This window comes from Nicotiana tabacum, chromosome 11 (genome assembly GCF_000715075.1).
Source record: "Nicotiana tabacum cultivar K326 chromosome 11, ASM71507v2, whole genome shotgun sequence".
In the NCBI taxonomy this organism is placed as follows: domain Eukaryota; kingdom Viridiplantae; phylum Streptophyta; class Magnoliopsida; order Solanales; family Solanaceae; genus Nicotiana; species Nicotiana tabacum.
In genome coordinates, this window is record NC_134090.1 from 38,972,422 (window position 1) to 38,995,663 (window position 23,242).

The following is a 23,242-nucleotide window of genomic DNA, read 5'->3' on the forward strand; positions in this document are numbered from 1 at the left end:
TCCATTTTACTGAGGGGTATAAATACAAGTCCTGTGATGAATAATCCCTAAGTTCTTGAACAGATTATCACACATTGAGTTCATAAATTCTGTGCCACTATCAGTTCTTATAATTTTTACTGTCTTATCAAATTGATTTTTAACATAAGTAAGGAAATGTTGTAAAGATAGAAACACATCAGATTTCTATTTAAGTAGAAATATCCAAGTCATTCTTGAGTAATCATCAACTATTGTAAGAAAATATCTATTACCATCAAATGTATTCACTTTGTAAGGTCCCCACAAGTCTGTATGTATCATGTAAAAACAAAAGGTACTTTTAATGCTACTAGAATGAAAAAGCAGCCTAGTTTGTTTAGCACAAGGACATACAGTGAATTTGCTGATCTTTACTCTAATGAATGGTAAGCTAACATGTAAAATTTTCTGTAATCCTATAGTAGACATGTGACCAAGTCTTTTATGCCACAGATCCACATCTAGATTGTTTAGATTTCCAACTTTTGAGGCTGCTAATTCAATCCTTTTATTCTTCTCCATTATTTGTCTTAGTAAGATGTAGAGCCCATCTTCTTCCTTACCAATCTCCCTCACCTTCCCAGTGAAGAGATCCTGGAAAAAGCAAAAATCAAGAAAAAAGGTTGCTGAACATTTTAGTTCCTTAGTAGCCTTAGACACAGATAATAGATTAAATTTGAATTTTGGCACATGAAATACATTAGAAATTGTATTCTCATCTGATAGAGAACTTGCACCTATGTGTGTGACTTGTGTTATATCACCATTTGGTAAGAAGACTTTTTTTGGTTTTTCAATCTCAATTATTGAGGATTTATCTAACATGTTAATATCAGAAACCATGTGATTTGTAGCTCTAGTGTCTATAATCCAATCATAAGATTCATTAGAGACTAGTAGAGCTTTAGGATTACCTGTCAAATTTGCTGCAAAATTTTCTGATGAAGGTATTGAAATCTTGTTTAGCATCTGGACAATTTGATCTTATTGATCCTTGGTGAAAGTGTAGTTTCCTAATTGAGTTCCAGCAGCATTCTCACATGATAGACCATATGCACTTGGCTTTTGATTGAGGCTATTAATTGCATTCTGTTCTACCACATTTGTGTTCACCCCATAGTTGAATGTCATGGGATTATTCTGATCCATCTAAGAGTTATCTATGAGTACATTGACTGCATTTGCACTATGATTAGTATAGTGAATCCCAGAATTTTTCTTCTTGAACTTGAAATCCGCAGGATACCCTATAATTTTGTAGCAGTTTTCTTTGTTGTGTCCTTTAAGCTTACAAAAATCACACTGTATGTTGTAATTTTTCTTGAATCTTTGAGGCTGATTATTACCACTTCTTGAGTACATAGCCATATCATAACTACCAGGAATTGCATTAGGATTAGTTCCTAACATACCGGACACAGCTGCAACTGATTTTTAGCTTTCATCACTAACTATCATTGCATATGCTTGATTCACTGTAGGTAACAGACTTCGCATTAAAATCTGACTTTTAGCCTGTGAGTATGACTCATTTAGTCCCATCAAAAACTGATACAATTTTAATTTTTGTAAGTATAACACAAAATCTCTTGATTTTTCACAATCACACGGAGGAGCAGGCACTAATGCCTCAAACTCTTCCCACAAATCTTTCAGTCTTGAGAAGTATATAGAGACTGAGGCAGTCCCTTGAGTTAAAGTTGCAATTTCTTTATGTAGGTTGAAGGTTCTTGACCCATCAATTTTATTAAACCTTTCTAATAAATCTTCCCAAACAGCTTGAGCACTAGATGCATACATAATTCCTCCTAACAACCCCTTAGACACAGAATTCATTATCCAAGACAGAACAATTGCATTGACTCTCTCCCAGTGATTTCCCATGGTTATTGAAAAGTTTTCTTTCTTGCATATCCCATCGACCATGCCTAATTTGTTTCTTCCTAGCAATGCTACACTCATAGATCTATTCCAGATTGAATAGTTTTCAATCCCTGTCAATTGAAATGAAATTATTTGAATTCCACTTACATCGGCTGGTGACAAGAATAGTGGATGATTGTAGTCCAATCCTGCAATTGAGTTTCCAGAATTTTGAGTACTCTGCTCTCCTGTGCCCAGATTTGCAGGATTTGCCCTCGATTGTTCATCAGTGATAGCCATGGATTCTTCACATTCAATGACCAGATTTTTTACTAGAATTGCGACTAAGTTTTGATCGATTTACAAACTTCAGTTTCGTAGCTTGAAGAGCTCTGATACCATGTTATAATTCAGCTAGGAAGAAGATGTAATTGATATGGAGATGAAGAGTATGAAAAAGATGAAGCAGAGAGTTTGAGTAGAGAGAGAAAGTAGGCGGAGCTTTCTATTTCTTGTATTAGAAAATAAAACTTCACTTCTTTTTACAAAGGAGTTAGTTTAAATAAACTAACTAAGTTAACAACTCAATAGGAAATGACTAAACTACCCTTTTATACTTTAACAATAAAGTTTGAAAACCGCAACATAATCAAATTTCAGACTCAACGATCTAAAATTTGAACTACCAGAGCATAACTTTAGACCTTTGAATGCAGTTTAAATTCAGATTTTCGGGCGGACTGATTCAGCAGTTCAAAATTTTAGACTCGTAATCTGAAGTTCGAACTTTCCTTAGTTTTTCCACCAACATCTTAGTTTAATTTCCTTTATTTTTTATTAGCAATTTACTCGTAACAATCAAATATATGACTCAATAAATACCTACACCAGTGAAGAGAACAAAATTCAGAACTGAGAAACGTTTCATAAATTTTCTTAGAACAATATATTACAGGTGCTAAACATATCTCCATAGTCCATATATAACTGAACATGCATTCCATGAAATGTAAAATATCTAATAAATATTGGAGGTTGAGTTTTGGTTCCTTCCCAAAAGCATTGTGTTTTCCTTTGGATGCGTCGTTTGCAATTTATTTTATCTTTGGACAATTATATTTGGCACAAATATTATTCACATCAACCAAACCCAAGGGTAGACCGATCTGTGAAAAAAGCAAAGTAGAAACGAGGTCGTTTAGTTTATTGAAAAAGTTATGCTGAAATTATAATATTGCGAAAAATAATTTCTTTGAATTATTTATTATCAATGCTTTGTTTGGTTCATTAAATTTTAAAAAAGAATATACGATGTACACTCCAAAAAACATGATGTACACCCAAAAAACATGAATCTTTTTCAATTTTAAACTTGAATATTTCAATGATGATAATAAAAAGGACCTTGAGGTGGTAAATTAGTCACTTTATAACTTTATCTAGATATTATTATATCACACCACCAATGTGGAATAAATAATCCCAAATTTTTGGTATAAAATTCAAAGCGACTTTAGTTAATATCAATTCCTAAACACTAAATAAATATAATTCTAAATTTTATAGCTATGGGGTAAACTTGGTTTATAACAGATGGTCGAATGGTAGCATGACACATGGAACCGAAGGTAAGAAAAAGGCAAGTCAGGAAATAACCAATACCATACACAATGAATGTAACCGACATTGGGTAAATCCCGAAGGGAGAATAGTTAATGGGAGGAGATCAAGGGTTTGCCATCAGATAACATGAGGGAATATTCTCTAACATTAAATAAGCGACCGTTGAAGAGAATATTTGCATTCATGCCTGACGTTACATATTCATCAATGACTCTTTTATTATCATTTAAGAGGAGTTTGATCCTTGGATCTTGTTTTCCTAGGTAAAGCTATAAATAACAGGCTCAGTATCTATTATAAGGGGACGGAATTTTCTACAGACATAAACTATAATTTACTTTTGCTCTCAAATAAACAACTTTATTCGCCCTTTATCATTGCTTTCACTTTTGTCCTAGCAGGCATTGCGCGGAGCCAGGCTTGTCATATTCTTCAATTTCAATTGCTAATCTCATTTTTAATCTTATCTCTTTATCATTTTTTGATCAAATCAGTTCGCTTGTCTATAAATTACGTAATAAATTCAACAGTATTATTTTACGAGTAAACAACTTAGCGCCTACCGTGGGGCTTAGACAGTTGCGTAATTACTTTAATCCTTACGTTTATTACTAACTTGTTTGATTCTTTCCTTGGCACAAAAAAGAGATGGTAGCTAATGATATCAACATCACGCACAACGTTGAGGAGCACGATGAATTGTCCTGACATGATGATTCAATCAGTGACACCCGTAACGAGGGTGATGAAACAACCTCGGTTCATGAAGGAAGGTACCCTCAGTATGTGCAGGAACCAACTCCTGATGATGCGGAGGAGGAACATGTCGTGGAATTAGTAAAAGTCTTAAGAGAACAACAAAAATCAATCATGCAACACGTCTCAAGACTGGATGGGGTGATGACGGAGTTGAAACAACCTTTGTCAGGCGCCTCCAATAATGCGAACGAAAGGGGCCCGGTTCCTCCCAGTGCTCCTACAAACCAAACGGCTCGGAGGGTAGACAATAATACCCCAAGAGGTGAGAACGGTTCCGATGAAGTCGGAGAGACCGGTAGCGGATCTGGAAATAACGACGGGAATGATCCCTTCAAAATTGAGCTCATGAGGTTAATAAGGGAAATGAACGAACGAATGGATCAAAATGCAAAGGAGTTCCCTGCTCGGATGGATCAGATTCCGGGCGCACCACCAGAGTTAATTTCGAAGAGGTTCAAGATGCCGGACATACCAAAGTATGATGAGACTTCTGCTCCATAGGAGCACATCATAACCTACACTATGGGTGTGAAACAAAACGATTTGGATTAGCATGAAATCGAGTCGGTCTTGCTGAAAAAGTTTAGTGAAACCCTCACAAAGGGGGCCCTGATATGGTATTCTTTTCTACCCGAGCATTCAATTGACTCTTTTGAGATGCTTGCAGACTCGTTCATTAAAGCCCATGGGAGGCAAGAAAGGTTCAATCCAGAAAGGCGGACATATTTAGGAATGTGTAGGGTGAGTCTGAACTGCTACACGAGTTCGTGATCCGATTCCAGAAAAAGAGGATGACGCTACCAGCGGTACCAGATAAGTGGGCGACGGAGGCATTCACAAAGGGTCTAAATTCGCGGAGCTCCGACGCCTCCCAAAAGCTGAAGGAAAGCATGCTCGAGTTTCAAGAAACCACATGGGCAGATGTCCATAACCGTTACGAGTCAAAAATAAGGATAGAAGTTGATTAGCTTGGTTTTTCGGTAACAACCAAAGGACGGGATCGAGACAAAAACCAGGACAAGTTTAAAATGACTTTGATGCGGATCAGCGGTCCTCTAAAAGTCATTTGGTGTCGTATGAAAGAATCGAGGGACACAACAACAAAGGGTTTCGGTCCTCGGATAGGTTTGCTACTAATAGAAGAACCGACTGTGTCCTGAACAACAGGTCATTACAAGAGAAGGAGGTACCAGGGGCCTGGGACTCCACATATCCCAAGTTATCATATTTCAACTTCAACATCAGCTTAGTAGAGTTAGTATCAGAGATGAGAAATATCAAAGAAGCATGGTTCCTAAAGCCAAAAAAATCCGATCCAAACCAGAGGGATCCCAGTTTATGGTGTGAATACCATGTGACTTACGGTCATAAAACCGGGGACTGCTGACATCTTGATGAATAGGTGATGACATTATTGAAAAATGACCATCTTAGGAAATTTTTGAGTCGTCGAGCCAAGAAAAACCACGGCCGAAGCCGGGACACTGCAGAGCCTTCGAAGGTGGCAGAAGACTCCCCTTGGTTGACTATTAACATGATTTTTAAGTGAAATGAATTCAACAGTGTAACCTTTTTAGCGGCCAAGAAAACAAAGATATCAGTAACATACCACAAGATACTCCAGGAGGTCGTAAAGGATGACATCACCTTCACGGAGGAAGACGCTGACGGAATTCTCTAGCCACATAATGACGCTCTGATAATCTCTCTCAATGTTTTAGATTTCAAAATAAAACGTGTTTTGATTGACCTAGGAAGCTCAGCCAATATCATCTAATGGAGAGTGTTGGAGCAAGCAAAGCTAACCGGAAGCATCATTCTGACAACAAAACTCTTAGCTGGATTCAACTTGACAAGTGTGATAACTCGAGGAGAGATTTTGCTGCCCACAAATGTTGAAGGATTGATCAAAACCACTCTATTCGAAGTGCTCGATGGCGATATAGGTTGAAATGTAATCCTCAAAAGGGCATGGATACACGAGATGAAGGTTGTGCCCTCAATATATCACTAGTTATTGAAATTTCCAACGCCGGAAGGAGTTAAACAAATAAGGGGAGACCAATTGGCGGCAAGGGAGATGAATGCGGTAACTATTTCTAACAGCAAGGAAAAAGAGCCCAACAAATAGCAATTACAGGAGCCGATGTGTTCTCCCTCTCTGAATGAAGACGATAAGAGTGAGGTGTCATCGGAATCCTATCAAGTTCTAAGATATTTTCAAGTACCGGAGGAGACAGATGCGACCAGGTCGACTACGGAAGAACTCGAGCAAGGGGCCTGTTCGAAAATTTTTGGAAAGGAAGTTTCACTTGGGGACATGACTCAACCCGAACTCGGGTTAGAATTTCTAAATTTTCTTAAAGCTAATGCAGATTGCTTTGCAACGTCACACTCGGACATGACGGGTATTGTCACACCCCAAATTCGGGGAGCGCGACTGGCGCTCAACCGAGTCAACCCGGCGAGCAAGCCTATAAGTTTCCTTCTACCCACACTCATCCATGAATAAATAGGAGATGTACTCCATTAATCAAACACTAATAAGATTTCATTAGCAATACCCATTTCATTACCATTCGCAACTTCATTCATAATTTCCAAAATATTACATGTTCAATAGATATAATGAAAAACATGTCTGCCAAATACCATCATTTCTAGTTTTGACTCCCCACATCAACCACCACCCACAACCTATCTACAGAGCCTCTAAGTATAACTGAAGAGTAATATGAAAATGTTGGCAACAAGGCTCCGGCTATACCTCAAAATACAAAGTACATGAGAAACAAAAGATACAGGACCCCGAAATGAAGTGAGGCTCACCAAGTTAGCTGAAAAGAGTATACCCCTATCACTGATCGATGCCACCTGCTGTGGAACCACTTGTATCAATTAAAGATACAGCGCCCCATAAAAGGGACGTTAGTGCCATCGAATAGCACTATTATGTAAGCTAAACACCATCTCAATAGAATGAATAGTAATACAGGGGTAATAGTTAAGAATGCAATATGAGCTTCAAATAATACTAAAACATCAAGTTAAAGATCACATAGATTTTCAAGTCAATTTCCACGTTATTAGGTTGGGTGATCTTTAGTGCCGATGTGTCACAATCCACAATACCACCGTGTTCTTACACGGAGTCCGATTTCGACCCGATCAGCTAGGTTATCTCATTTGAGACATCAACCATATCCACAATTTCAATTACCATTTCTAGCACAGTTACCACCATGTATACGACATGGCATCCGATCACGGGCCCGATCGGCTAGGCCATCTCATAAGAGACATCAACCTCATCCACAATTTCAATTACCATTTCCAGCATAGTTACCACCATGTGTACCGCATGACATCCGATCACGGCCCGATTGGCTAGGCCATCTCATAAGAGACATTAACCATAGCTGCAATTCCAATTACAATTTCCAATAGAGTTACCACCATGTGTACGACATGCCATCCGATCACGGCCCGATCAGCTAGGCCATCTCATTTGAGACATTATCCGTTCAATCAATCATCTCACTTCATGTTTCTTTCCCATCTTTTCAATACATTGGCACGAGTGGCCTCATTTATAAAGTCATTCTTGGCACTTGGCTGAATTTCACAATTCTAGTTTTCCTTTTTACATTCAACATAATTATCATCATTATCAACACTAAGGCCTATCATTTAAGGCATTAGTACACATATGAGAAATTTGGAAATCCTAGGCACATAGAGGTTTTTCATACACTTTAGAATAACAACCTTAATTCATCTTGACATGAAGTCTTGACATTTCTTACCACACATTCCACATTTTGAACACATCTTTAAATGGCAAAATGACATGATAAAGCATTAGAATAAATATTGAAAAGGTGTTCATCAACACAAACACATTCAAAATAGCCCATTCTATGATGATCAATTTGAGACTTACGCCAATTACATGACACCGCGGGATTCGATTCTAAGAAGAGGGGGGTTGAGACAACATACCTCAAATTCATTTATAATGGAAACTTTAAACACAAAAGATTTCTTCCCAAGGAGTGGAACACAACAATCAATAGAAAATCACATCAAAATCATACACATAATACACCATTTAGTCTTGCAATACTCCCTCCCAGAAATGACAATGTACAATTTAAACACATGAGTATGTAAGATCTCAAATCACACCGGATATATTTATAAAGTAAAGCATTAGTTGTAAATAGCCATTTATGGGCATGAATTGAGTATAAAAACTTTTAGGCGATTCTATCTTCGAAATCATTTTTAAACAGTTGAGTCGAAGCTCATTTCGTATTCTTCATCACATTCCCTCATCTCATTGATACTATAGCCACGATTATAATTTAAATTTTTGGCACGTTGGCCACACCCTATATCCCGAATTTACTTATTTCATTTTCGAGCATCTTTATAGATTATCAACTAAGACATTTTCAATCAAGACTTTAGGTACACGTAAGAGGAACTATGAGTCTTAAACATATCGAGTTTTTCTCACACAATTTGGCATACTAGCTTTTATTTGAAACACGGCTCAAGCCATAACATTTTTATATGCAATCCATACTTTGAATATATATCTTTGGTCATAAGGCTCATTTCGGAATATTTATAGGTAATAACCCGGAATATAGAAATTAGGAATTTTGAGCCAATCATACTTGAACTTATGGAAACATTTATGGAATTCGATTCTAAGAGAGAAAGTTTATCCAACATACCTTGTTTGAGTTTTTCTTAAGTTACTACAACGCACCAACACTTCTAGCAATAACAATCTATAGGAAGGTAGCGAAAATCGGTTAATAATTAAAAGGATTCCCATGGTGTAACTCTCTTAGGAATTTTGTCAAACACCTATCATGAAAATTCGACTACAAGGATCTAAAATGGTGATCCCTTCCTCCCTCAACAGATTTCAATAAGAAACTACCCACAAGGGTTCATTAATCTCACATACTAAAACTTAGTGTCACATGCATGGCCTATTCCCAACCCCATAATATATTTGAACTCTTAACCTCTTGCATGAAAGCTTAGGAGTAGGACTTACCCGGATAGATGATAATCTAGTTGCTAGCTCCCTTGATTCTTGATGATTTGAGCAAGATTGGATGATTGGAATGCTAGGTTTCCTCCTTCTCTCTCTAAATTGCTCTTACCTCTCTCTAAAACGTCAGGAAAAATGTTCCAAAATTAGCCCCAAAGGTTATTTATCAAAATGGGGTCGGGTTATGAAAATAGAAAAATGAAGCCTCCGAAATCAGGTCTGCGGTTGCAGAATGGACCGCGAAGCTGGTGCTCAGAAGTAGTCTTCACTGGGCAGGACTGCGACCATTTTTGCGGTTTGCAAAATTGGTCGCAGAATCGGATTTTGCCAGCTTTTGGTAATTTGGTCATAACTTTTTGTAGGAGTGTCCAAATGACAAACAGTTTGAAGCGTTAGAAACTAGACTCGAAGATGTTTCATTTGATAGGTTCTGGATCACATAACACCTTATATATATATATGTAGATATGGTAGTACAAAGTTTGGTCTTGTGTGTATTCATTTGGAATTTTAGTCTATTATGTAATTTTCCAATTTGACTTAGACTTAGGCCTCTCCTTAGACTCCACATCACCTATAATATGCCTTGTATACTTATTACCATATCTAATTGATATCCATTATATTAATAGTCCTCATCTGCACACAAAATAATATAATTAGCCTACCTTGGCACCACGAAATCTTAAATTACTTAGCGGTAGTCCTTACAGGTATCCCATTAGAGGCGGCAGTCCACAAGCTGAGTTTGGACCCAAATTTTCCACTGGTAAGGCAAAAGAAGCGCCCGATAGCTGAGGTTAGAAACAGGTTTGTTAAAGAAGAGATAGGCCAACTACTCAACGGTTCAATTCAGGAGGTAAAGTATCCGGCATGGTTAGACAACATATTTGTAGTACCTAAAAAGAATAAAAAATTTAGGATGTGCGTAGACTATAAAGATTTAAATAAGGCATGCCTAAAGACTCATTTCTACTGCCAAATATTGATTAAATGATTGATGCTACTGCCAGGCACAGGTTAATGAGTTTCCTTGATGCTTACTCCGTGTACAATCAAATCAAGATGAACCCGGAGGATCAGGAAAAAACTCCTTTCATAACGAGCTTTGGCACCTGTTGCTATAATGTGATGCCATTTGGGCTCAAGAACGCTAGAGCTACTTCCCAAAGGTTCGTCAACAAAATGTTTGAGAATCAGATAGGCAAAACAATGAAGGTATACATTGATGACATGTTAGTCAAATATTTGAATGCAGGAGATCATTTGAAGCACCTCCAAGAGAGTTTCGATATTCTAAGGAAGCATAACATGAAGCTTAACCCAGAGAAATGTGCGTTCATGGTTGGTTTGGGTAAGTTCTTGGGGTTCCTGGTCTCGCAAAGAGGGATCGAGGTAAATCCCGATAAAATCAAAGACATCGAAGACATCCTGGACCGGCTAACGAGCGTGAAGGAAGTGTAGAGATTAACCGGTAGGTTAGCAGCCTTAAGCAGGTTCATCTCAAGATCCTCAGAAAAGTTCCATCACTTCGTATATCACTTCTTAAAAAGAAGAACAATTTCGAGTGGACTCCAGAATGCCAAGGTCTTGAAATACTTGAAATGGTACCTTTCAATCCCCCGTTACTATTAAAACCAGGGAAAGCTGAACATTTGCTGATATATCTAGCGGTCTCGGAAGTAGCGGTAAGTGCCGTTTTAGTTTGAAAGAACGAAGTTATGCAATTTCTAGTCTATTATGTTAGTAAATATTGTTATAAGTGGAGACTCGTTATCCGCACCTCGAAAAGTTGGCCTTAGCTCTCGTAGTTGCCTCTTGAAAGCGTTGGCTTTATTTTCAGTGTCACCCGATAGCCGTTGTGACAACCTTTCCTTTAAGGAATTTCCTTCACAATACTGAGTTGTCGGGCCGTTTGGCTAAATGGGCGTTTGAAATCAGTGAGTTCGACATTGAGTACAAAACCCATGACTGCAATCAAGTCACAAGTTTTGGCCAACTTTGTGACCAATTCAGTCCTGGATTAATGCCCTTGGCTGTTAAGGAAGCAGTGTTGGTGTCGGAAATGGCATCAGGGGTTTGGACCTTGTTTACGGATGAAACTTCTAATGTAAAAGGGTTCGGTCTTAGGATAGTTCTAGTCACGCCATCGGGGGAAACTTTAAGGTAGGCCATTAAAACTATTTTGTTAACTAACAATGAAACCGAGTATGAGACTTTGGTTGCAGGACTTGAACTGGACCGGGGACTCGATTACGGGGTCATCGAGATAAAGTGCGATTCCAGCTGGTAGCAAACCAAGTATTCGGATTTTTGACACGAACGAAGAACGCATGAAACAGTATGTGAACAAGGTCAGGCATTGCTTGCACGATTCAGAGAATTGTCGTTCATACATATCCCAAGGAAGAAAATATGGAAGCAGATACATTGGCTAATCTAGGATCATCTAGGGAGATGAAAGGATCTGACTCCAGTATTTTCATTCAACTTCTACATTCGGTATTGGACGTGGATAGTTATTGCAAAGTCAATTCAACCAACCTTGTTTGGGACTGGAGGAATGAGTTCGTCAAATACCTTTGGCATGTCGGATTACCCAAAGACCCGAAAATGTCTCAGGCACTACGAACCAAAACAGCTCGTTACTACCTCGTGGATGGACAATTATACATAAGATCATACCAAGGACCATTGGTCCAGTGTCTAGGGGCCTCAAAGGCAGACTACGTAATGACGGAAGTCCACGAAGGAATTTGCGGGAATCACTCTGGTGCAGATTCCTTAGTTCAAAAGTTGATCAGGACAGGTTATTATTGGCCTCGGATGGAACAAGATGAAAAGACGTTCATTTAGAAGTGTGACAAATGTCAACGCCACGTGTAGTTGGTACATCAACCAGCAGAACTCCTGCACTCGATGATGTCCTCATGGCCATTCATGAAATGAGAGGTGGACATAGTTGGTCCTTTATAGGTGTGGGCATAGTTTGGGCAAACCCAAAATCCGAATCGAAATCCGAATTTTTGAATTTTTGGTTTGGATTTTTGGATTATGGATTGGAGTACGGATTTTATTTTTAAAAATTTTAGATTTTGGATTGGATTTGGATTTGGGACTTCGAAATTTCGAATATCCGAAAATCCGAAATTTTTGTACCTTATATTTAGCCCTACCAGTTAGACATTAACCCATTACAGCATTACCCATATACATACATAATACTAATAAGTCTAAATATCCAGTCGTTTCATGCCCATTAAACACTAGCATGTATATTCAATATACATTACTAAGTCCAATATGGAATTCTCTACTAAATCAAATATAATATAGGGTTTTCTTTTCTCTCACGTCTCACCCACACAGCCACACCATACGTGCGTTTGTAAGCACTGAAGAGTCAAGACCGAAGTTGACTAAAGATTGAATCCAGGTAATCTTTTAATTTATAATAGTATAATTTGAATCAATGTGATCTGTTGCATATTCGAGACCTTTTTTCTTGAAGAGGCATTATATAGAGTCGAGAAGATATCAAAAACTAAATCATCTTTTGATTACCATGTCCTTTTTTGATTTCTTTCAAGTAATTGATATTGCAAATAATTCATGTCTTTTATTTTTTATTAGTTTGATCCATCTAGATTTAACAGTGTTCAACTCACTTGTGTGCGAATTTGTGGTATCAACATTAATATTTTTTTCCTTCTTAATTTGCATAGTTGTCAGAAACTGATAGTAAATTGAATGAAGGAGGGGGTTCAATAAAAAGCAGACCTAATAATTCTCCTATAAGTTCATCTGATGAAGTTTCAAAGAAAAGAAAGATCACACAACATTGATCCCCTGTTTGGGACCATTTTGATAAGTATTTTGATTCGAAGGGAAGCACTAGGGCAAAATGTAAGTATTGTACTAGAAATTACGTAGCTTCTACAAAAAGTGGAACTAAGTTTCCTCATAATGCTGAAACTAGTCAAACCAAACTAAGGTTTCAACCAATTTCAAGTGATAAAATGGATGGAGTATTTGTAAGTAGTTGGAGATTTGATCAAGATTTAAGTAGGAGGACCTCAGCTGAGATGATAATTTTGGATGAGCTACCCTTCAGTTTTGCTGAAAATGAGGGTTTCAAAAAATTTATGAGAACCGTACAACCTCAATTTCATATTCCCTCCCATAGAACAGTGACAAGAGATTGTTATGATCTTTATGGTGAGATAAAACAAAATAGAAAGAAGGCTTTCAAAGAAGCACAATCAAGAATTTGCCTTAGCACAGATACATGGGCCTCAGTGCAAAGAATTAATTACATGTGTCTTACGGCTCACTTTATTGATAGAGATTGGGTTTTGCATAAAAAAATACTAAAATTTTGCCCTATCTCTAGTCATAAGGGTGAAGATATGGCGATTGATATCTCTAAATGCTTACTTTATTGGGGTTTAGACAAGGTGTTCACCATTACTGTTGATAATGTAAGTTCAATTGATATAACTGTGAAAGAATTATCTAAACAGTTAAGTAACTGGGGAACGAACATGATGGATGGTAATCACTTCACATAAGATGTATGGCTCATATAATTAATCTTATTGTACAAGATGGTCTGAAAGAAATTGGTGATTCTATCAAACGTGTTAGACAAGCCATGAGATATATTAGACAATCTCCTACAAGGATTAAGAAGTTTAAGGACAGTTGTGAAATGGCAAATATAACATGTAAGAAAATCTTATGTTTGGATGTTTCTACAAGATGGAATTCTACTTACTTGATGCATGCATTTGAGAGGTATAAGCTCGTTGATCATGGATTAGTTAATTATCTTATTATCCATGTTTGTGAAGATGGAAATTGTGGAGGTTCACTTGTGAGTGATGATTGGAATAATGGAAGGAACTTGGTTAAGTTTCTTGATACTTTTTATGAGCTTACTTTGAAAATCTCGGATTCACTCTACGTCACTTTTAATGTTCACTTTTCTGAAATTTCCAAGCTTTCTTGTATGTTGACAGGGTTGGTAGCAAGTGAGGATATTGAGTTGCAACCAACGGCAGTGCGAATGAAAGAAAAATTTGACAAATATTGGGGTGAACCAAAAAAAATAATTTTTATTGCATGTGTTTTGGATCCTCGTAACAAGATTGGATTCGTTGAATTTGCATTTGAGGAGATGTTTGGTAAAGAAAAAGTGGGAGAAATAGAAAAAGATGTGATAAAGTATATGAATACCTATATAAAGAGTATATAATGAAAAATACAAATGGGTCTCAGCTTCTATCACCTTCATCTGACTCATCTAATACGTCCAGTGTGAGTAGTATTCTTACTAAAGGAGTATTGAGACTACAATACTAGAAACGCATAGAAGATAATGAAAGTTCAGGTGCTAAATCTGAGTTAGACAAGTAGTGAAGGAACTAAGGTTGATAGCGGGGACTTTAATGTTTTACATTGGTGGAAGGTTAATGCACCCAGGTTTCCTATTCTTGCTGAGATGGCTCGCGATGTCTTAGCAATTTCCATTTCTAGCATAGCGTCAGAATGTGCATTTAGCACTAGAGGTCGCATTCTTGATTCATTTAGGAGTTCATTGATCCCTAGATTGGTGCAAGGTCTTATTTGTGTTCAAGATTGGCTTCGAAGTGAAACTTTTCCTATTAACATCGAGGAAGACTTGGATTATCTTGAGCAGATTGAGAATGGTAGGAAAATAACAGTTATGTGTTTTTTCTTGTAAATAATTTGTTTGTTATACTGTATGACACATCTTCTTAATTTCTATTTAGACTTAGCCAACAATGGGAGGGAACTTGCATTATATATATAATTCCTTATTGCAACTTATCTAGTAAGCCAAAGTTTTTACATGCTTTATAATTTATATTTAACTTCTATTTTAAAAGTTGTGTTTGACTTATCAGCGAATCTTTTTATGTTCATTAGGTTTAATCATGCCTCGACTTCAAGGTCCTAAAGTTCGATCACCTGTTTGGAATCACTATGAAAAGTTTGAAGAAACTGATGATGGATGGTGCAAACTGAGATGCATTCATTGTGGTTGTGTTTTTCGTAACCATGCGAGGGGTTGTGGCACTAAATCCCTAATTAAACATGTTAGTTGCTGTTTGAATCGCATTGAGCCTATCAGGATTGAGTAATGGTTGACTTGATTATGAACTAGTAGTATGATCTATTTGGACATGGTTTTACAATGTTTAGACTTATTAATTTTCAAGATGATTACTTTTTAATTTCTTTTGTTGTCACTGCCAAAATTCTTTTCCCTTGTTCTGTTTAATTTTCAAATATGATATTACCCATAAATGCACAGATTGATAAAGAAATGAAAAGTCTTTGGTCTTTATATTTTTGTCACTTAATAAGCTCCATTGTGAGAAAGGAAAATGGACGACGAATTGTTCATGAGTGCATCTATATCTTTGTTATTGGGATATACACAAGCATTTGACAAAAGCAATTGTGAATCTACATCCTTGTTAATAGTATATATTTTCTAATTTCGTCTTCCTTTATCTTTCTACTTCATTTAAATTATTTTTTTATGTCGAATCTTTTCAATAAGCTTAACTTATAGGCTTAAAAGTTAAAAGTCAAAATCAAAAATCCGAAAAATCCAATCCGATTAATCCGAAACCGAACATAAAAAATCCAATCCAATCCGAAATTATTTAGATTGTAATTTCTTCAATCCGAAAACCAAAAATCCAAACCGCAATTTCATATTCAATCCGAACGCTCACCCTAGTCCTTTACCACCGAGTCCCATAAAGATAAGATTTCTTTTAGTTTTGACTGACTACTTTACAAAATGGGTTGAAGCAGGTCCTTACCCAAAGATCGGTGAACGTGAAGTGGTGGACTTCATATGGGACCACATAATCTGGCGATTCGAAATAAAAAGGAGATTTCTTGTGACAACGGGCCGTAAATCATAGTCTCAAAAGTCACCAAATTTTTGGAAGGATTGAAAATCAAAAGAATTACATCTTCATCATACCATTCGAGTGCTAACGGGCAGGTAGAATCAACCAATAAGGTTATCATTCAAAACTTGAAGAAGAAGTTAGAAGATGCTAAGGGAAAATGGCCTGATGAGCTACCGGGAGTACTATGAGCATATCGAACAACGGTGAAGTCAAGCACAGGAGAAACACCTTTCTCTCTCGTATATGGCGCGGAAGCTTGGATATCAGTAAAAGTGGTGGAAACGACTTTACAGTTTTCCTAAACAAATAAAGAAGAAAATAGTGAAGCATTGCTGGTGAAGTTGGACTTGCTCGAGGAACACACGGACTTGGCATACGTGAGGATGGTGGCTCAGAAGAAGAGGATGGAAAGATATTATAATCGCAGAGGCAATCTCCGTTACTTCAAAGTAGGAGACTTGGTTTTGAGGAAAGTGACTCAAACCACTCGAGAAGTCAATGCCGGGAAGCTGGGATCAATATGGGAAGGTCCTTACTAGATTTCGGGTATCACCGGTAAAGGATCGTACGAGTTAGAAAATCAAAATGGAGTCAAATCGCCCAGCAATTGGAACGTGTCTCACCTCAAAAGGTATTATTGCTGATGGATGTTACCAATACTGAAAGTATGTGCTGCACTCTTTTTTCCTTCGTCCAATTTTTGTCACAATCGGGTTTTTTTGGCAAGGTTTTTAACGAGGCAGCAACGAAAAGCATACTACGAAAGTAGCGTCATTGGCAAAGGCAAGACCTTTAAATATAAAGGCATGGAATTTCCACATCGATGGTAAACGGCTATGTGGATGGTTGAATAATATTTGGCTCGATGACAAGCTTTGCCTTCCATCACTAAAAAAAGATTATTTAACCAATCACAAGTTATTTCCACCAATGAAGCGAGACTTCCAGTGTTCGAATTCGAATACCTCGCATTCGAACACTGGAGGGAATAATATAAGATACGGTAATAAGAATGCCACGAAAATCGGGAACTGTAAGAATCGGGATCAATGTTTCATCAGGATCGAGGACTGCATGATCAACCTTGTAGAAATAAGTTGTACAAGTTAGCCACATGTATTGACAGTGTTGTCTACATTAGCAAACGAATGCTTATGTACATTTAAAGATAGAAGGAATAAAATAAAGTCCTTTTTATTTTTATCTTATTTTTTGTTCAAATGTTGAGTTAATTTTATCATTTGAAAGTTAAATAAAAAATTCAAATGCTTGTGCTGGAATGAACAAGAGACGCCTCTTCAAGAGCACTGTAAACATAAGGGCCTTCTCTTATGAAACTCTCATAGTAAAGGGTTGATTCTGGAAGAATTTATGCCCAGAATCAAAAGTTGTTGGATGAAAATATACCATAAGCTTTAATCAGTTAAACGCAAAAGGAATATATTTTGTACAACACTTGAGCAAAAATTCTTTGTTTATTTATCAAGTGCCAAATTTAGTAAAAGATTTGGCACAATTATAAAGTACAAAAAAAGGAAAAGAACGGAAAAAGAAGCTATGTATCATTGTCGCTAGAACCCGAAAGAAGAGAGGGATATGTGTTTCCCCTAGTAGAGGGAGGAGGATTCACTACCGGTTTGAGATCTACATCTTCATCAATCTCCCTTTCGGTTCCCGAGTACTCGGAACCAGTACTCGAAGAATCAGTTGCAGCGGGCCGAGTAACCAGGACTTGATGATGCAATCATCAATATAGATTATGCCTACTTTAGCTTCTTCCAAGGGTTTCCTCCTCATATGATATATAACATAAGTCTTCTCAAATACGAGGGAATCATCTTGGTTCTAGAGCTTTGCTTGGAGTCCATCAATTTCGGCCTGGAGGCCATCTCTCTCAGATCTCAGGGCACTGAGGCGAGCATCGAACTCAACATTTGTAGCCGAGTAAAGCCGCTTTTGGTTCATCGACCTCTTTAACCTCTCTTCCATTCGCGCCCTCTTCTCCTTGGTAGAATTTACCTCCTCAGTTTAGAGCTTAAGTCTGCCTTCAAATTATTTATTTCTCCTCGAAGTCAGACTCGCGCTTGGCAGCAGCAAGCACAACATCATGTAGCTCGACGCACTTAGCCTTAGCCTCTTGAAGTTGTTGTGTAATTGAGTAGCTTCGTGGATGTGGGCCATTTTATCTTGTTCGCTTTGATGCAACCGGTCCTTAAGCTTGCCCATCTCGGAAGCTTTTTCCTCCAACACTTGGAGACACACAGCAAGTTGGTTCCTTTCGGCCAACGGTTGATCCCGCTCGGAAGCGAGTCCTTGTTTATCAAGGATCAACCTCTACAGGCCTTCAAAAGCAAGAAAGTTGTCTTGTAAGAAAGAATATCAAAGTTAGAATTTCCATTATAGCATGGAAACGGAAAAGAAAATATAAGAAAACAAGTACGGCACCTGCGTCGTGCTATGCATGGCATTATTTATCAAGCACTCCCCATAAAGGGAGCGTATTTTTTCCAATCTTACTCCAAATACAATGACTTTAGATAATTCGCAAGATCCACCGACTTAGACAAAAGATGGCACTCTTTCAAAATCGAAAGATTGGCCTTCTCTTCCCTCGAGGATCTAGGGAAGGGGTTGAGTAATCATGCCCCAAATTCCTGTGGACGGGAGACTGTGGAGGGGAAGCATTCCTTTCTCGATCTTCTTCTGGCGGTAGAGGAGATGTGGTAGCTGCTACGGTGAAGGAGCCGCTGGTGCTGGTAGGCGAGAACCCATCGGTGTGGAAGGTGGAGAAGAAACTTGGGAAGGAGTAGTGCTGATTGTTATTTGCTCAATAGATGGGGCAAAAGAGGCCCAGGGTCCGAATTCCTTGAACCAGATGCAACAAAGGGGGCTGGGAAATGAGAATCTATGTTCTCGATTAAGCCCATCTCACCCCAAACTGTCTCAACCTCATTCGGTATTGGGTTTTTAAGCTCACCCAGCGGAGCATCTGGTTAAGCTGGTGAAGATATTTTTCTCCTTTGAAGGGGAGCCTCTTCATCACTGGCTTCCCCTTTATCATCGAGGACCACTGTGACTGTGGTCAGCTCGATCGGTGTTTTCTTTGTCTTCTTCTTTTGAGTCCCAAACGAGAAAGAGCGTCGTCTTTTTGGTTGCTTGTTTTCGGGATGGAGACTCCGAGAGGAGGCACCCTCACTGGAAGCAGATTTGCAACCTCTGCTTCGGACAAGGGCACTTTGCAGCACCCTCCCGGCTTCTTCCGGGTCAACTAAGGTGTCGACCTCAAGGCCAGTGATAGAGACCTTTGGAAGTCCAGCATTAAGCCAAAAAAGCAGAGTTAGAAGGTTGTTCATAAAGATTTTTTTATGTCCAAGAAAGGATAAAAAGGGTGTTTTGACTTACCATGGTGTTTGACCTTCCACCCATATTTGGGGGTCATTTCCTTTCACCAGCAGAATTCTGGTATTGTGATCTCCAAAATTTTCTGAACCCATTGGTCCAGGCCTTGAACCTGTGTTGGTTCCCATCGGCTAGCTGAAACAATAGAAACAAGAAAATCAGCAATAAACAAAAAATAACCTTTTCACGAAAGCAAGAGGTAACTCATCGATAACTTACGAAAGTGGTTCTACGACTTAGTAAAATATGGAGTTGTTGCCGGGATGATATCCTTGGTAGCGATGACGACAAATCTTTCCATCTACCCGCAGTCGTTGTCATCGTCTACACTGGTGAGAAGAGTGTGGTGGCCATGCTTGCTAAAGTTTATTACTCCTCTATGGAAAAGTTTGGGAGTGTAAAAGTTCATCACGTGTGCAAGGGTTAGTTTTTTTTTTTATCTCTGTGCACAATTGGCAAAGGCAAGCCACCGTGTGCCATATCAATGGGCCTACTTGTGCTAAGCAGACCTGATATGGATGGCAAAATTCCAAAATTATGGAGTCGAGCCCTTCATTCGACCCCAAGGAGAATGGATACAAGGTAAAGGGATACATATAGACATATGTAAAACCCTTATTGGTGAAGCTAACCCGCTCTACCATATCCGGGGCGAGAATTTCAAGATTGGGGTAGTTGTAGTCCTCCTTCATATTTGGGATACTAGAAGGGCGATATGGAGGATATGGGATACCAAATCCGTGAAGATGCAGAAGTGGCCTTCTCTTGAAAGTCGTTTGCGGTGCTGAGATGTTGTGGTATGATGGTGCTGACAGTGAAAGTTCAGAATCGACATCGGCCTCCTTGACCTTATTTTTCTTTGGCCTCCGTCGAAGAAAAGACCGGTGTTTCCAAAGAGAGCAGTAAAAGTAGCCACGGTAATAAAAGGTCAGTAAAAGTTTTGCTAACAAAGTTGGAGGAGATGGAAAAGTTTCTAAGCAAATTCAAGGAAGAAGAAAGACTTAAGAAAATTTTGGAAGTAAAGAAGTAAAAATAATGACTAGAAGGGGAGTTATAGACGACAAAAATTGTGGTCATGATTACCTCAAAAATCGGCAAAAATATTTGCTGAATTGTAAGGCAACACGTGTTCGGGGTATTAAATGTGAGAAGACGTGCGTCATTTCAAGTGTCAGAGACTGTTCAGGAACTTTCCCGCCAAGAAAGGAATCTTCACCAACTTTCCGGTAACACTAAAATGTATTACCGGAAAGTAGTGGGACTATCTCTATGGGGTAAAATTGGTTTATAATAGGTGGTCGAGTGGTAGCATGACACATGGAACCGAATGTAAGAAAAAGGCAAGTAAGGCAACAACCAATACTGGACATAACGAATGTATTGACATCGGGTAAATCCTGAAGGGAGCATAGTAACAGGAGGAGATCAAGGGTTTGCCATCGGATATCATTCAATGAGGGAATATTCTCTCACATTAAATGAACGACTGTTACAGAGAATATTTTCATTCATGACCTGACGTTACATATTCATCAACGACTCTTTTATTATCATTTAAGAGGAGCTTGATCCTACGATCTTGTTTCCCTAGTTAAAGCTATAAATAGCAAGCTCAGCAACCATTGTAAGAGGACGAAATTTTCTGCAGACATAAGCTATAATTTACTTTTGATCTCAATTAAACAACTTTATTCGCACTTTATCATTGCTTTTACTATTGTCTTCGAAGGCATTTGACGAGCGCAAAACACAACATGAAATTAATGTTCGCTAGCCAAAGATAGTATAGTTAAATTATCGTCTCCACAAGGATGGGATTTAAACAATTTCGAGTAATTTCTGGTTTAATTGCTATTCAGGAGGATCAACACTTAAGTTAAATAATTATGAAATGTTTAACTACTAAAATAAAGCAATTGACTATTGACTGCAAAGAACTAGAGATTAGCAGAGTTGGTTTCTTATCAATGTGAGGAATAAGGGTTTGACAGGATAGGTTCAAGATAGCTATTTGGGATTTAACTCTAGTTTAATTCACTCTAATGTTCTAATGATTCTCACGAATTTACTCGATGATTAGTTCAAACGTGTAGTCAAGACTCTTGATTAAATCTTAACTCTAGGAGGTGAGCTAATATAAGTACTGTGAAAGTATGCAAGCATGCGTTAATGGATTAGTCTACAGAAAAACGTCTCTTGAATATTCTCCTAACTTGATTTAGTCAACAATTCAACAAGCTCTTTCAATTACTTAAAAGAATCAATGAATTATATCAAACAAAATAATGCAAAGATAATCATCAAAATGTTCTTCTTTCGATTAAATAGACTGGTGAATAAAGTTGCAAGGATTCAAAGCTCTATAAACGAATTCAAGTAAGAACAAGAGTTAAAGTCCACAAATATCTATCAAAACACCATACCCCTCGAACCCTAAAGGAAACTACTCGATAATCATGGAGGAAGTCATCACAAATATAACTAAAGAACAACAAAACGTTAATCTAATGTTATAATTCAAACTTCCGTATTGAATTGATGTAAGTATGATGAAATCTTGTGCCTTCTAGCCTCCAATGCTCTCCAAAAACTCCCAAGGTCAAAAGTCCTCTAAAAATCATATTTTTGGCGTATTTATACCATGTAGGAACGGGCCCGGATGAAATTACCCTTTCCAAGCCGAAGTAGGATAATTGGACCGCGAAAATACACTGGCGTGGCACCCCACGCGCCGTCCCACGTGCCACATTAGTAAGGATTTTCAGAGAGTTTGATTTTTTCACTCTACAGGAATTTTGCACTAGCGCCCCGCACTTTTTGACATCCAGACCTGATCCTCAACCCCCCAACGTGATCCCGACTTAATTTCTTGGGTTTTTATTCAGACTTTAAAGCTCCAACTTGTTCAAATTAGCTCCAAATTATCTTAATAGCTCGAAATCATTTCCTGCAAGGTATAAAACACATAATAAGTGAAATCCACTATCATTTAAGCTTAAACACAAGTAAAATATAGTAATTAGAGTGGAAACTATGATTAAAACACGTGATTCTAGCCTACCATCAACATCCCACTCTTAAACCATTGCTCGTCCTCGAGCAATCAAACTGCACTTCACATAGAGACGACCTTCTTATCAGACAACTTCCTTAACGCATCATGCCAAGAATATTAAAAGTAGAACTAAGCACCCTATCATAACATCCTAACCTCAAAATTCGACTCAAAACCACTACGCATTTTTCACAATCTGCTCACTTATTCTAACACAGAGGTCAAAGATTTCACCTTACCTTCACAAATCATGTGCCCTCACACAAATAATAGAGAGTAGTTCCACATAAGATAAATTTCAAGAACAATTAGGAACTCAAGATAGAAAGAATTCACTCACTCTCAGAATTAAGATTCATATGTCACAGAAGACATACCACAGGCTTGCCCGTAGTGATTACTGCTAATTAAGCTCATTCAGTCACGGATCAAATAGGACTTAATTTGGTTGTAATGTAGGCTGCGAGATAGGTAGGATAGATCTGGATATAG

The 23,242-nt window shown here is 38.0% G+C and overlaps 2 protein-coding genes across 2 annotated transcripts; one reads left to right on the forward strand and one right to left on the reverse strand.

Moving 5' to 3' along the window:
* Positions 1-1,455: 1,455 nt before the first annotated feature.
* On the reverse strand, positions 1,456-2,184 carry LOC142165810 (uncharacterized). Its single transcript, XM_075224186.1, has one exon. It carries the CDS (start codon positions 2,182-2,184, stop codon positions 1,456-1,458), a length of 729 nt encoding a protein of 242 aa, XP_075080287.1.
* An 11,732-nt stretch (positions 2,185-13,916) lies between these two features.
* LOC107801824 (zinc finger BED domain-containing protein RICESLEEPER 3-like) lies at positions 13,917-15,507 on the forward strand. Its single transcript, XM_016625214.2, has 3 exons — positions 13,917-14,566; positions 14,825-15,051; positions 15,293-15,507. Exons 1-3 carry the CDS (start codon positions 13,917-13,919, stop codon positions 15,505-15,507), a joined length of 1,092 nt encoding a protein of 363 aa, XP_016480700.2.
* The last annotated feature ends 7,735 nt before the right edge of the window (positions 15,508-23,242 follow it).

Coding starts and splice junctions, on each gene's coding strand:
- LOC107801824 (XM_016625214.2), top strand. CDS start 13,917: ATGGCTCATATAATTAATCTTATTGTACAAGATGGTCTGAAAGAAATT. Junction 14,567..14,824: donor ATAGAAAAAGATGTGATAAA/GTATATGAATAC, acceptor TAATGCACCCAG/GTTTCCTATTCTTGCTGAGA. Junction 15,052..15,292: donor TCTTGAGCAGATTGAGAATG/GTAGGAAAATAA, acceptor TATGTTCATTAG/GTTTAATCATGCCTCGACTT.
- LOC142165810 (XM_075224186.1), bottom strand. CDS start 2,184: ATGGCTATCACTGATGAACAATCGAGGGCAAATCCTGCAAATCTGGGC.